Genomic DNA, 14916 nt, shown 5'->3' on the forward strand with positions numbered 1-14916 from the left:
TAGGTTTTGGGTCATCGTATCTCCATTGTCATTTGTTTCTAGGTATTTTTTGATTTCCCCTTCGATTTCTTCAGTGATCACTTCGTTATTAAGTAGTGTATTGTGTAGCCTCCATGTGTTTGTATTTTTTACAGATCTTTTCCTGTAATTGATATCTAGTGTCATAGCATTGTGGTCGGAAAAGATACTTGATACGATTTCAATTTTCTTAAATTTACCAAGGCTTGATTTGTGACCCAAGATATGATCTATCCTGGAGAATGTTCCATGAGCACTTGAGAAAAATGTGTATTCTGTTGTTTTTGGGTGGAATGTCCTATAAATATCAATTAAGTCCATCTTGTTTAATGTATCATTTAGAGCTTGTGTTTCCTTATTTATTTTCATTTTGGATGATCTGTCCATTGGTGAAAGTGGGGTGTTAAAGTCCCCTACTATGATTGTGTTGCTGTCGATTTCCCCTTTTATGGCTGTTAGTATTTGCCTTATGTATTGCGGTGCTCCTATGTTGGGTGCATAAATATTTACAATTGTTATACCTTCCTCTTTGATCGATCCCTTGATCATTATATAATGTCATTCTTTGTCTCTAGTAATAGTCTTTATTTTAAAGTCTATTTTGTCTGATATGAGAATTGCTACTCCAGCTTTCTTTTGATTTCCATTTGCATGGAATATCTTTTTCCATCCCCTCACTTTCAGTCTGTATGTGTCTCTAGGTCTGAAGTGGGTCTCTTGTAGACAGCATATATATGGGTCTTGTTTTTGTATCCATTCAGCCAGTCTGTATCTTTTGGTGGGAGCATTTAATCCATTTACATTCAAGGTAATTATCGATATGTATGTTCCTATTCCCATTTTCTTAAATGTTTTGGGTTTGTTATTGTAGGTGTTTTCCTTCTCTTGTGTTTCTTGCCTAGAGAAGTTCCTTTAGCATTTGTTGTAAAGCTGGTTTGGTGGTGCTGAACTCTCTCAGCTTTTGCTTGTCTGTAAAGGTTTTAATTTCTCCATCACATCTGAATGAGATCCTTGCTGGGTAGAGTAATCTTGGTTGTAGGTTTTTCTCCTTCATCACTTTAAGTATATCCTGCCACTCCCTTCTGGCTTGCAGAGTTTCTGCTGAAAGATCAGATGTTAACCTTATGGGGATTCCCTTGTGTGTTAATTGTTGTTTTTCCCTTGCTGCTTTTAATATGTTTTCTTTATATTTAATTTTTGACAGTTTGATTAATATGTGTCTTGGCGTGTTTCTCCTTGGGTTTATCCTGTATGGGACTCTCTGTGCTTCCAGGACTTGATTAACTATTTCCTTTCCCATATTAGGGAAGTTTTCAACTATAATCTCTTCAAATATTTTCTCAGTCCCTTTCTTTTTCTCTTCTTCTTCTGAGACCCCTATAGTTCGAATGTTGGTGCGTTTAATGTTGTCCCAGAGGTCTCTGAGACTGTCCTCAGTTCTTTTCATTCTTTTTTCTTTATCGTGCTCTGCAGTAGTTATTTCCACCATTTTATCTTCCAGGTCACTTATCCTTTCTTCTGCCTCAGTTATTCTGCTATTGATCCCATCTAGAGTATTTTTAATTTCATTTATTGTGTTTTTCATCGTTGCTTGGTTCCTCTTTAGTTCTTCTACGTCCTTGTTAAATGTTTCTTGCATTTTGTCTATTCTATTTCCAAGATTTTGGATCATCCTTACTATCATTATTCTGAATTCTTTCACAGGTAGACTACCTATTTCCTCTTCATTTGTTAGGTCTGGTGTGTTTTGATCCTGCTCCTTCACGTGCTGTGTGTTTTTCTGTCGTCTCATTTTGCTTATCTTACTGTGTTTGGGGTCTCCTTTTCACAGGCTGCAGGTTCGTAGTTCCCGTTGTTTTTGGTATCTGTCCCCAGTGGCTAAGGTTGGTTCAGTGGGTTGTGTAGGCTTCCTAGTGGAGGGAACTAGTGCCTGAGTTCTGGTGGATGAGGCTGGATCTTGTCTTTCTGGTGGGCACATCCACGTCTTGTGGTGTATTTTGGGGTGTCTGTGGCCTTATTATGATTTTAGGCAGCCTCTCTGCTAATGGATGGGGCTGTGTTCCTGTCTTGCTAGTTGTTTGGCATAGGGTGTCCGGCACTGTAGCTTGCTGGTCATTGAGTGAAGCTGGGTCTTGATGTTGAGATGGAGATCTCTGAGAGATTTTTGCTGTTTGGTATTACGTGGAGCTGGCAGGTCTCTTGTGGACCAGTGTCCTGAAGTTGGCTCTCCCACCTCAGAGGCACAGCCCTGATGCCTGGCTGGAGCACCAAGAGCCTTTCATCCACACGGCTCAGAGTAAAAGGGAGAAAAAATAGAAAGAAAGAAAGAAAGAGGCTATAACATAGTGAAGTAAAATAAAGCTATATAATAGCAAAGCTATACAGAAAAAATCTCACCCAGAAGCATATACATATACACTCACAAAAAAAGGAAAAGGGGAAAAATTAATATATCCTGCTCCCAAAGTCCACCTCCTGAATTTGGGATGATTCGTTGTCTATTCAGGTATTCAACAGATGCAGGCACATCAAGTTGTTTGTGGAGTTTTAATCCGCTGCTTCTGAGGCTGCTGGGAGAGTTTTCCCTTCCTCTTCTTTGTTCGCACAGATCCTGGGGTTCAGCTTTGGATTTGGACCCGCCTCTGCGTGTAGGTCGCCTGAGGGCGTCTGTTTCCCACCCAGACAGAACGGGGTTAAAGGAGCAGCTGCTTCGGGGGCTCTGGCTCACTCAGGCCAGGGGGAGGGAAGGGTACAGAGGAGGCGGGGCGAGCCTGCGGCGTCAGAGGCGTCGTGACGTTGCACCAGCCCGAGGCGCGCCGTGCGTTCTCCCGGGAAAGTTGTCCCCGGATCATGGGACCCTGGCAGTGGCAGGCTGCACCGGCTCCTGGGAGGGGCGGTGTGGAGAGTGACCTGTGCTTGCACACAGGCTTTTTGGTGGCGGCAGCAGCAGCCTTAGCGTCTCACGCCTGTCTCTGGGGCCCGCGTTGATAGCCGCGGCTCGCGCCCGTCTCTGGAGCTCGTTTAGGCGGCGCTCTGAATCCCCTCTCCTCGCTCACCAGGAAACAAAGAGGGAAGAAAAAGTCTCTTGCCTCTTCGGCAGCTGCAGACTTTTTCCCGGGCTCCCTCCCGGCTAGCTGTGGTGTGCTAACCCCTTCAGGCTGTGTTCACGCCGCCAACCCCAGTCCTCTCCCTGCGATCCAACCGAAGCCCGAGCCTCAGCTCCCAGCCCCGCCTGCCCCGGCAGGTGATCAGACAAGCCTCTCGGGCTGGTGAGTGCTGCTCGGCGCCGAGCCTCTGTGTGGGAGTCTCTCTGCTTTGCCCTCCACACCCCTGTGGCGGCGCTCTCCTCCGTGGCTCCGAAGCTTCCCCCCTCTGCCACCCGCAGTCTCTGCCCGCGAAGGGGCTTCCTAGTGCGTGGAAATCTTTCCTCCTTCACGGCTCCCTCCCACTGGTGCAGGTCCCGTCCCTATTCTTTTGTCTCTGTTATTTCTTTTTTCTTTTGCCCTACCCAAGTACGTGGGGAGTTTCTTGCCTTTTGGGAGGTCTGACGTTTTCTGCCAGCGTTCAGTGGGTGTTCTGTAGGAGCAGTTCCACGTGTAGATGTATTTCTACTGTATCTGTGGGAAGGAAGGTGATCTCCGCGTCTTACTCTTCCGCCATCTTCTCTCCTCCCCAGAGAATTTTTGAGACACTTCTTTTACGGATTGAATAGTGTCCCACCAATTTATACTGAAGTCATAATGGTGAGCCCCAGTACCTCAGAATTGACCTTATTGGAAATAAGACCTTTGCAGACATAATTAGTTAAGATGAGGTCATACTAGAGTAGGGTGGGACCTTAATCCAACATGACTGCTGTCCTCATAAAAAGAGGGAATTTGGACACAGACACACACACAGAGGGAGAACACCATGTGAAGAAGGCAGAAATCTACAAGCCAAGGAACACCAAAGATTGCCAGCAAACCACTAGAAGCTAGGAGAGAGGCAAGGAACAGATTCTCTCACAACCCTCAGAAGGAACTAAACCTGCCAACACCCTGATCTTGGACTTCTAGCCTCCAGAACTGTGAGACAACAAAGGTCTGTTGTTTCAGCCTCCCAGTTTGTGGTACCTCATTGCGGCAGCTCTAGCAGACTAATGCACTTTCCTTTACAAATGTTCACATGAAGGCTGCCCAGCTGGTACTAGCCAGGCTGGTCCCTGGGAGCAGGGAGGGGTTTCCTCATGGAGAGGTTGGCCCGGCTGATCACTCTCAAGGTCAAGCCTGGGGTGGAGGTCTCCTGTCTTTTTTCTTTTTCTTTTTTGTATTGCTGACCTTCATTTTTTACCTATAGTGATCTTTTAAGAAAATAAATCAAAAAAACTTTACAGAAAATACTTTACATAAATATAAACATGCATGTCTACTTCATAATTAAGCAAAATAAACTTTCAGGTGCAAGATTTTAATAATCATTAAAGAATGAGACAATGAACCCAAGACAAAAATAAAAGGAGCAACAAAAAGACATTTCATAAGGCTTCAGCTGGTCTTGTCATCCAACCTACTGGTTAAGGCCTGAGTTTCATGAATCCTACCTTCCTCACCAAATGGAAATACTCAACTTGGCTGTACCTAATGTACGTCCACATAACAGACGGTTACTCTCTCAAAATAATGTAATAAATACATCACATGCACACACATCCTACTTCACCAACCTCTCAAATAGGGAACTAATAAGGATTTTGGAATTTTCAAGTTTTCCTACCACTGAAGCACATACATATTAATACCACACATAGAAACAAAAAATAGTTCTGCTACAGAAATGAGTGGCATCATGAGAAATCTCTAGTTTGTTAAGTTTCCCCAAATCACGTCTTTACTGTGTCTTGCTTGCCACGGCTCCTCAGGTGCTTCGGACTTAAGTCCTCACACCTCGCCGGACGAACCACAGTGTGGCAGGCGTTACGCAGAACAAAGCAAAGGCAATTTTAACCATTCAGTTAGACTTCAGAACCACGAAAATCAGCATGGACAGCTTCCAGCTGTCTCCAAACACCTGGAATGTTTCCTCTAGGTCCGCCCTCTGTGCTCCACTGGCTGGTTCCCTCTGCCCCCAGGGGCCTCTTGGCAGCCCCCACACCTCTCTCCATGCTGCATGAAGAAGAGAACTTCTGCCACTTTCCCTTCTCTAGCCTTCCCCGGCCACCCAAACCCTCCTTTTCTCTACTTCTTTTCTCCTTGTTCCCACAAAGCAGCTCTGCATGCCTCAGTGAGGCTGCCCAAAAGAACTTTCCTAGTTCCCTTCTCTCTTCTCCCCAAAGCCTCACCCCTACTGTGAAATGAAACTGCATTCCAAGGTCCCACCCACTCTGGGTAAATGTTGTATGTTTCCTGTCTTTTCTGAACCCATTTCCTCCCAGATGGCTCTCCCTTACTCCATGCTGATGGAATGTTTAATTATTCATTCCATAAGTATTAATTAATCACTCACGAACCACTGCGCTAGAAGTCTCAGCAGCATCTGAGAACACCTGTGCCTCAAGAAATCCGAAACGTAGTGATCATTTAAGGGTGACGGGTAAGTCTCTCCTTAGGCTAACTCCAATTGACAAGTACTGGCTTCCTGGAGAAAGCTGAGACTTCTAAGGCATCTCCATGGGAAAGAGTGCTGTGCTACATGAGTGATGTCTGCACGGACATGGATAGGGAGATGCCAGCATGGGAAGACCAGGTACTTGCCACCACGGAGGTGCAGGGACTTCACATACCACTAAGCGAACTTGGGCAAGTCTACCTCCTGCAAACTCTTGAGCAATTTAACCTCTGGAGTGTCTAATTTTAACAAGTGAATGATAACCAGAGAAACTAGTGACCCACCACATACAGGTATTTTATGTTAATTAATTTTAACACTGACTATAGTATCGGTGGGGAGGAGATAACACAAAAACCAAAATAATTACAGTACCAGGCAGAATAGATTGTTAAGAGCAATAAAAATGATGGGTACCAAATGTCATGGGGATTCAAAGGCAACTTCCAATTGAGATTATTTCCCTGGTCTTGAAGGGTGGGGGGCTTGTTGGGAGAGAAGAGACAACATAAAGTCAGAATGGATGGAAGCAGAAGAGTGGGGCATATTTATGAGTCGAGGGTAACATGAGAGACGCGTGGAGGGAAGGCTGGAGCAAGAATAGAGAGCCTTGAATTCCTGGCTAAAAAGTTGGGATTTTAATAAAACAGAAATCTCTATAGCAAAGTCAATTTTCACAGCAAACTAGTATGGTACTGTTTGCATTTTAGAGAAAGACAACAGCTAGAAGCACATTTTTTACTGTAGAGTTCTATGCGGGGTAACCATTGGGTTACGTTGGTACGGGAGCATCTTCTTCCTTCCTAATGAGCCTAATCAGCCATGACAAAAGTCACCTTTTTTTTTTTAAAGTAAGCATTCTTTTTTATTTTATTTTATTAATTAATTAATTAATTTATTTATTGGCTGCGTTGGGTCTTCATTGCTGCACGTGGGCTTTCTCTAGTTGCCGCGAGCAGGGGCTACTCTTCCTTGTGGTGCGTGGGCTTCTCATTGCGGTGGCTTCTCTTGTTGCGGAGCACGGGCTCTAGGTGCGCGGGCTTGAGTAGCTGCGGTGCACAGGCTCAGTAGTTGTGGCTCACAGGCTCTAGAGCGCAGGCTCAGTAGTTGTGGTGCACGGGCTTAGTTGCTCCGCGGCATGTGGGATCTTCCCAGACCAGGGCTCGAACCCGTGTCCCCTGCATTGGCAAGCGGATTCTTAACCACTGCGCCACCAGGGAAGCCCCAAAAGTCACCATTTTTGAATGCTATTTATGTAATAGGCATATGAACAAGGTGGTCTGACAGCTTCATTTTAGTACATTGAGGCAGTTACCACGGTTTTGGAAAATGAGAGGAGTTCATCTGGCCAATGTCACAGAGCAGTAAGGGGTCGAGACAAGGCTGGCACCTTTGAACCCAGTGAGAGACTGCACACCAAGCATCTACTTTGTGATTAAAAGCTGGGCCAGTGAAGGTAACAGCTACACTAATAATATAAGGGCCAGGGACTGCTTCTAACTCTTGATTGCACACACATGAAAAAGTCTAAATGACAATGAAACCATTCACAAAGGATTTCTTTGTTTTGTGGTCAGTTAGCATTCATTCCTGTCTGTAATAATATAACGGAAAACGCTTGATTGAAATGTGGGTCTGTTTTTCATTGATTATTGATGTTTCTGGCCACACCATTCCCTCCTGATTTTAAAAGGATTCCTCTTCATTACAGTTCACCTTTCACCCCTTTTCCCTCTCCTTCCAGGAGTTACTTCTGCAGGTGTAGATGCCATGTCAATAAAGAAAATAAAACTGATGGTGTTTTGTGTGCTTAACTCATTTTTAATAGAATTTTGTGGTTTGGGGTGATTCTTTGTTTTAAGCTGGAATAACACTCAGGCTCTATGCAGGTTCCAATGGTCTGGACAGTCCCTCCTGATCACAAAGGTTGCTCCAGCCACAGGACAGTACCGAATTAAAAGGCACAAGTCCCCTCCCTCCAAGCAAGCGATAGAACTTCACTTTGTTCCAGAAGCAAGTGAGAATAAAGATTAAAGGGTGGGGCATGAACATCTCAGGAGGGATGTTAAAAATCCAAGCCAACAAGAATACAAACCACGTTCTTGGGATTCCTCATGTCAACCTTGTGAATTACTTTACTGTTCATATTAATTTTTAGACAATCTCTTTTAGGAAGAAACATGCCAGTTATATTAGATTGAACCACATAAAATTGCTGCTAACCAGGATGGTCATTTCACATGAATCAACCTAATAATCATCATCGCAATGTGCAGTAATCTCAATGTGTTCTATATTTATTTCTCAATTTAAATAGAGACCTTGGGTTGTAGAGATAAAATGAGAAAATACAGCACTTACAAATTCTTAACAGATGTCTGTTGAATCTTTAAGTATATAAATCCTAGCAATCTGGTAGCCTCACATGTATCTTATGCATACTAGGTACAAACCATTCTAATGCCAGGGTGAATGCACTTTAACACTTTCAAGTTTAATTTCCCTGAGTCTGAAATAATTAAAAATTCCACTTGATTTATATATTTACACTTTTATTAGAATTCTTCAGAACTGTGAACAATTGGACAACATATCAGAGAAAAAACATAGAGAACATCAACATCCTTTAAACTTGCACCGCTTACATATTTACACATAAAGTTACTTACTGTATATATAAAAAATATTTTCAAGGACTCATGGGCTTGGGAATAGTCAAAAGACATTATTGCTACATTTCAATATTTACCAAAAAAAGCCACAAAATAATTTCAAACATTAAGCCACTGCCAAAGAAACATGGGATGTAAAAAAAAAAAAAAATTATAAAAATATAAACTTTCAGAATATCCAAGACAAAACTCTCGGTGAAGTGCCCCTGAAGTACCTAGACATCTACAATTAACAACCATTTTTCTTACTATAACCAAGGTCAATAGAAACACAAAGGAAATTTTTCAAAGTATGGCAAACAGCGACAACTTCTTACGTGACAACAAAACGCCCCAACCTGTTACCTTTGGAAAGGTGCGAGAGCATAGAACTCCAGTGCAAATGGTTACTTCCAGATAAATGGCCACAGTTCTCTAAATGAAAGCTAAGGGACCTAGGAGGAGAAAACCGTGAGGGCAGCATACCTGAATCTCACGAGATAACACACAAACCTTGCCATGTACCCATGGATCTCTCATAGTTGGGCAGGAAAAAAAAAGGTAAACTCTAAGAGTAATATCCAGGCTACAGCCTAAAGTGTAAAATTTAAATATGTTTCAGTGGGAAAGTAGCATTAATAAGGTCTAAGGAACAGGTAGAGTATGTTGAGTATAAATAACAGAGTGCCTTAAGTGCAGGTGGATTGCAAATAAACAGGTACTTAAGCACTCCACTTCCTATATGCCTCTACGTAAGCTTTTGGTAAGCTTCTCTACACAGCTAGGTGGAGCGAAACAAGAGCTGTGCTGAAGAAAGCCAAGCGACTTCCTGGGTACTGAAGGACCCTCTTGGGCTCAAGGCAAGACTACTCCCAAAATATTTGTCTACAAGCATACACACGTGCGCACACATACACACTTATATAGATACTGGCCCAGTGTCTAGGACATGCCTGCGACGGAGGCTGAATCTAAAGTTTATTTCCGGCTACAGAAGAATCCAACTAAGACAGTACTGCTTTGTCACTTCTGCCGGAGTCATGCAGTAAATCGGTCACTTTTTCAAACGGCATCAAATCCACTGAACACAATGCCATTCTGAAGCTGGTCAGCTTGTTCTGGACAATCTGTAGAGCAAGTTCATCGGCTACAAAGGAGATCTCTGTTAAGATTGTGCTTGGCAATTATGTATTTTCTTTAAAAAAGAAAAAAAAAAAAAAAGCACTAACTGTTTCCTTCAAACTTGTCTGGCTCTTCAGCTATTCCTACACACAGCAGACTCAAGCCAGAATCGTATCCAGAAACTACACCTTGTGGGTTTCCCCCCTCAAATATGTGAATCTGTACAATTTATAGATGAGTATATACAAAATGCAGGCTGGGGAGGCCTTCTCTCCAATTCAGCTCCCTAATTGTGAACTCTATTTAGAAACCAGGTCAGGAGCACAAAGGCTCTCACCCAGCAGTCTATGCGTGCCTGGAAAGCATTTTTCCACATCCTACGTCTCACTCCCAGCATGAAATACTAGATTTCTTGAGCCCAGATACTCATAGGCTTCTGCCTTTGAACAACATTCTATTTTCCACATCAAGGGATGAGCTTTTGGCTTCTAATCTTGCTGCATCATCATATCATTACAGATGATTATGAGGAATGAAGGTGACTACTGCCATGTATTCAAATAAACTATCCACTCTACTTTTCAGGCAGAAATTGGAGAAGCCCTGGGAAGGACTCAGGGTGTCTATAGCCCATCCCACCCACCCTTTCTCCAAGTCTGAAGTTATTCCATTAACGGGGGCTAGCTTGCTATTGGGAACATATGCAGCTCGATGGTAGCTGATGACAGAAATCATCGGCCACTAAAGTGTGCTCATAAAGACAGGAGTACAGTGGGGTGTCCACTACCCTGGAGTAGGATTTGAGTCGAAGGAAAACAAAATAACCATTATGAAAACCAAAGGAGTGGGGGCAGTTCTTGTCGGGGGGGTTCCCCCCCCCACCCCCGGATGCGCATTCGGCTTCAGACGTCTTCGTGCACAAGCAGAGGCTGCGTGGAGGACGCGCTGCTGCCCACCGAGTTGATCCGCACGGAACGGTCCACCGCGGGGGTCTCCCGATGCGGGCTGCACTTCGCTAAGTTGGAATAAATCTGAGGAAAACAAGTCCGCAGTTAATACGCCAGTCTCCATAACGAGCACAGCAACAAAGGGGCACATCTGCGGCCTCAGAAGCACAACTTATGAAGACTCCTAAAGCCAGGAGGGTTGACGAGACCTTACAGCCAAGAAGCACATCATACTGACCAAAGACAAGCTTTGTTCTAGCCCTCATTTTCACCCAAGGTCTGATTACCTAAGAAGCGATGGTGCAAAATGTGCTTTTCTGCTGGGACACATCTGGGAAAGAGAACGATCTAACTTTTTTTTTTTTAAAGAAATTCACGTTCTTTTATTTATTTATTTATTTATTTATGGCTGTGTTGGGTCTTCGTTTCTGTGCGAGGGCTTTCTCTAGTTGCGGCAAGTGGGGACCACTCTTCATCGCGGTGCGCGGGCCTCTCACCATCACGGCCTCTCTTGTTGCGGAGCACAGGCTCCAGACGCGCAGGCTCAGTAGTTGTGGCTCACGGGCCCAGTTGCTCCGTGGCATGTGGGATCTTCCCAGACCAGGGCTCGAACCCGTGTCCCCTGCATTGGCAGACAGATTCTCAACCACTGTGCCACCAGGGAAGCCCTAACTTTTTTAAAAGGTGTATAAATCTCTACAGCCAACTCCAATGCAAAGGCTGATGTCAGTCACTAAGAAATTGGTGGTCCTTCCAGGGGTCTTCCATTGAGAACTAGGCTCTTGGGTGTGAAATGCTGTTTAATTCAAAAATGTGCTTTGACACCCGGGAGAACAAGCTTCGACCCAAAAGTATCAGTGGTATATGCTGAAGAAAAGACAGCTCCAAACACAAACCGGAAAAAAAGCAGCTTAAAAAAAATCTGAGTCAAAGTAAGGATCACTCATTCTTCCTTAACAGCCTAAGAAATGATGGATTTGAGTTTTAGATTTCCCCCCTCCTCAAATCACTGGGAGGGATCTCCCAACTTCAAACAACTCTTCATTCTCTATGGCTTGTGGCCATGACAGCTATCTGCCACGTTCTGGTTATGCTTTCTTGACCTGAAGGTTTATTTTACTGCAGCAACAAGCTGTCTTTTCTCTGATTTTATTCTAGTGCACATCACCCCAACCCTCCAAAGGCTGAATAGCCTGACACGTGAGGCAGAGCGCATGCCGACCCCATGACCAGCACTTGCGGTGGAAGAGGAAATGTGGCAAATCCTTACGGAAACATCTATGTCCACACTTCCGAGTGCCAAGCCCTCTACTCTTTCACCTCCTCATCTCATAGCCCTTGGCCCAGAATGGGGGGTTGGGCAAAAAAAGAAACTGTTTCCATTGCTTTACTTTCCTACCCAAAGCCCAATTTACAGCCTAAGCCAAGGAGAGAAGGGGTGGGTAGCTTAGTCCTTACCCCCAGAGCCTGAGAAGGAGGACACGCTTGGAACCAAGAGAACGGAGGTCCTATGCCTGGCTAGAGCGTACTCACATGATTGGTGCTCTCTGAAATCTGCTTCTCAATCAGCTGCACAATCTGCTGAAATGTTGGCCTTTTCAGGGGATCAGCATCCCAGCAAGTCTTCATGATGTCATACCTGCAAAACGAGGGCCACTTATCACTCCTCAATGCCCTTAACTGGTCCTCAGGTGTATGCCATGCAGCAATTTCAAAAATAATTCCAGGGCTACGCAACTGGACATAGTGAATGACATGGGCATAAAATAAAACTCTGTCTATGAGATGCTGCCAAAACTTTGTTTATTTGGTGACAAGAATTATGAAAATCAGCTACAGAAATGACATTAGACCAGGATGTCATAAAGAGGGAACCAAGCGACATTTCAAACTGTGCTAGTGAAAACCCTCAACATCTGAGCTTGTCTTTAAAAAGGAAAATAAAAGGGGAAACATTATCTGAAGGAAGAATGTCTGGGCCCTTACATTTCCGCAGGTGCGTGCTCAGGGCTGAGCATTCGGAAACCTTCCTTGATCATCTTGTAGAATTTAGAATCGACTGGCATTCCAGGGTAGGGGCTGCTGCCTGAGGCACAAACAGTTTGCAAATCAGTGTAACAATAAGCAAGCGGGACGCTGACAACACCTTAAAGAAGATACTCTGAGTCTGATCAAGGAGCCTTTGGCAAGGCTCGTTTTACCTAAAGAGAACAGCTCCCACAGAAAAATCCCATAGGACCAGACATCACTTTCAAACGTGTACACACAGTTGAAAATGCTCTCTGGTGCCATCCACTTCACAGGTAGCCGAGCCTGCAACGGAAGCATAACAGAGTCAACAATGTTAATTATGAAGCTCAAAAAAAAAACGGAACAGAAAATATTCCTATAAATGTTGCTTCTGCTGAGAGGTGGAGGTGAGAACTTGACGGGCATCTCACGAAGGCCTTCCACCCACATAACCTCAGATGACCCCGAATGCCTCTGAAATAGGCGGATCACAGGTACAGCTGCCCCTTGAACAACGAGGGTTTGAACTGCACGGGTCCACTTACACATGAATATTTTTCAATAATAAATGCTACACGGTCTGTGGTGCGTCGAATCCAAGGATGCAGAGGAACCGTGGATACGGAGGGCTGGCTCTAATTTATACTGAGATTCGCCCCTGCATTGTTCAACTGTATACTATCCCCATTTTCAAGATGGGGACATTGTGTCTGTACAGTGTGGTGGATAGGAGCACAGATGTCAGACACAGATACATGGGTTCTAACCCTGGCTCCACCACTGGCCTTGTGTAACACAGAGGTTAGTTACCACTGAACGCTGTTTACCCTTTTCCCTTAATAGAAACATGGCCTCCCACGGTAAGGACTGCGTGACCCAGCTCCTTCCCAGCTGCGCACAGCCACGTGGCTCAGTTTTGGCCACTAAGGTATATAAGTGTTGTGTGACAGCTTTAGGAAAACTTCCTTAAAATGAAGCTGGCATGTGCCCTGTGGTCTTTTCCTTCTTGTCTCTTCCTCCATTATCCTGCCTTCTGGATGTGTTGGCTGGCTCTCTCATGGCCATATCACGGGCCATGAAGATAAGGGCTACACCAAGGATGGTAAAAAGAAAAAAAAAAAAAAAAGAAAGGTGGAGGAATTCGCTCCCCTAGTACATCATGGAACCTCCATACCAGGCCCGGCCTGCTACTCCTATACTTGTTTTCCTTTTTTTGGGGTGTTCTGTCATATGCAACCAAAACTATCCCTTACTAATACAGTGGGAAAGTCACTTATGCATCTATAATTAAGCCTCAGGATATTCTTCTGTAAAGCAAAAATACTACTTCAAATTCCATGAGTTGTCTTGTGGGTTCAATGAGATAATACGGGTACCAGTGCTTAGCCGGGTACTGCTGACTCACTAGTGTCTGAAAAATTGCCCTGTACAAGCAAGCACGTGATAAGAGAGTAGCAGATATGCTGACTATGACTATTCCAAGGTGGTGAGTGGCAGATTCGGGGTTTAAATTCAATGGCCGAACTTCACATCCTGAACTCCTCCCGCTAACCTCGAGCCAAACCTTCTGTGACTATTCCTCTTAGAGACATTTCTGGATTCCTGGATCTTAATTTACCATAAAAAGGTGAATCAATCCTTCGCTTAATCCATTTAGGATTGAAAACTGGGAAGACAATTTTTTCTGGTCTTAAAGTTATTTCAGTCAGTAGGAAAAAAAATATGCTTTCCAGTATCCCCTCCCAGATTTTGTGCTAAAGCTCTTATAGAGGCCCTTAACCTGAGATTTACAAGGTGTCTTGAATTCAGGGGCTTGTGAACTTGGAAGGGAAAAAATTACATTCTTGTGTTCACTAACTAAAGTTGAGCATTTCCTTAAATTATGAATGCAGGCAATAAAGCACCAGGTCTTAGCAGTGCCTGTGACTTTGTCACCAACAGTAACATAGATACCTTCATATTACAGTTTTATATTCATCACTTAGAAATTACAGTAGTTGTTAGACCCACAGTTAGAACATGTTATTCTGTGTAACAAAGAAGCACGTGTAATGAGTATCACAGAGGTACTTTTTAATATTTTAATAACTTCATTTCCATTTAACGGCTTTTCTCAGTATCCTATGTATTTTATGCATTTAAAACAGTGTTCTGACAAGGGATCCACAGGTGTCACCAGACTATGATAGGGGCCACAGCACAAAAATGACCAAGAACGTGTGTGAAGAACTTTCAGAGGAACTGACACAACGAGGAGGTCTCAAATGACTATGACGTAAATTTGGGGCCAATAACATGTTGTGTGAGTTTCCCTGCTTTTAATTTTGTCCCATTAGGTCCCCTTACCCAGTAGTCTGGTGAAGAGTGATATCTGTGACTGGTTAGTTGAACTGGCTTAGCTGGAGTCCACGATCTGAAGCCTGGTGGGACCAAACCACCTGACCCATCCTTGTTAATTCCAACTAAGGTCACTAGCCAAGAACGGGCTATTAAGAAGCTGCAGCATAACCACTGTCATGATTATTTAGATTCCAAATAAGACATCTAGCCAGAATAATAAGTGCCTCATATTAGCCACAGTG

At 44.0% G+C, this 14916-nt stretch overlaps 1 protein-coding gene across 4 annotated transcripts in view; it reads right to left on the reverse strand.

Annotated features, from left to right (window-relative positions):
- Positions 1–8139: 8139 nt before the first annotated feature.
- The window catches only part of KIT (KIT proto-oncogene, receptor tyrosine kinase), an 84894-nt gene continuing 78117 nt past the window's right edge, over positions 8140–14916 (reverse strand). For all 4 annotated transcript variants that reach the window (XM_082462238.1, XM_082462236.1, XM_082462237.1 and 1 more), the window contains exons 18-21: positions 12526–12637; positions 12311–12410; positions 11858–11963; positions 8140–10408 (exon numbers count right to left, since the gene is read on the reverse strand). In XM_082462238.1, the coding sequence (XP_082318364.1) occupies positions 10280–10408; positions 11858–11963; positions 12311–12410; positions 12526–12637 (447 nt within the window). In that variant the 3' untranslated portion in view covers positions 8140–10279. The remainder of the gene's footprint in view (positions 10409–11857; positions 11964–12310; positions 12411–12525; positions 12638–14916) is intronic.

This window comes from Balaenoptera physalus, assembly GCF_965194825.1.
Source record: "Balaenoptera physalus genome assembly, chromosome: 5".
In the NCBI taxonomy this organism is placed as follows: domain Eukaryota; kingdom Metazoa; phylum Chordata; class Mammalia; order Artiodactyla; family Balaenopteridae; genus Balaenoptera; species Balaenoptera physalus.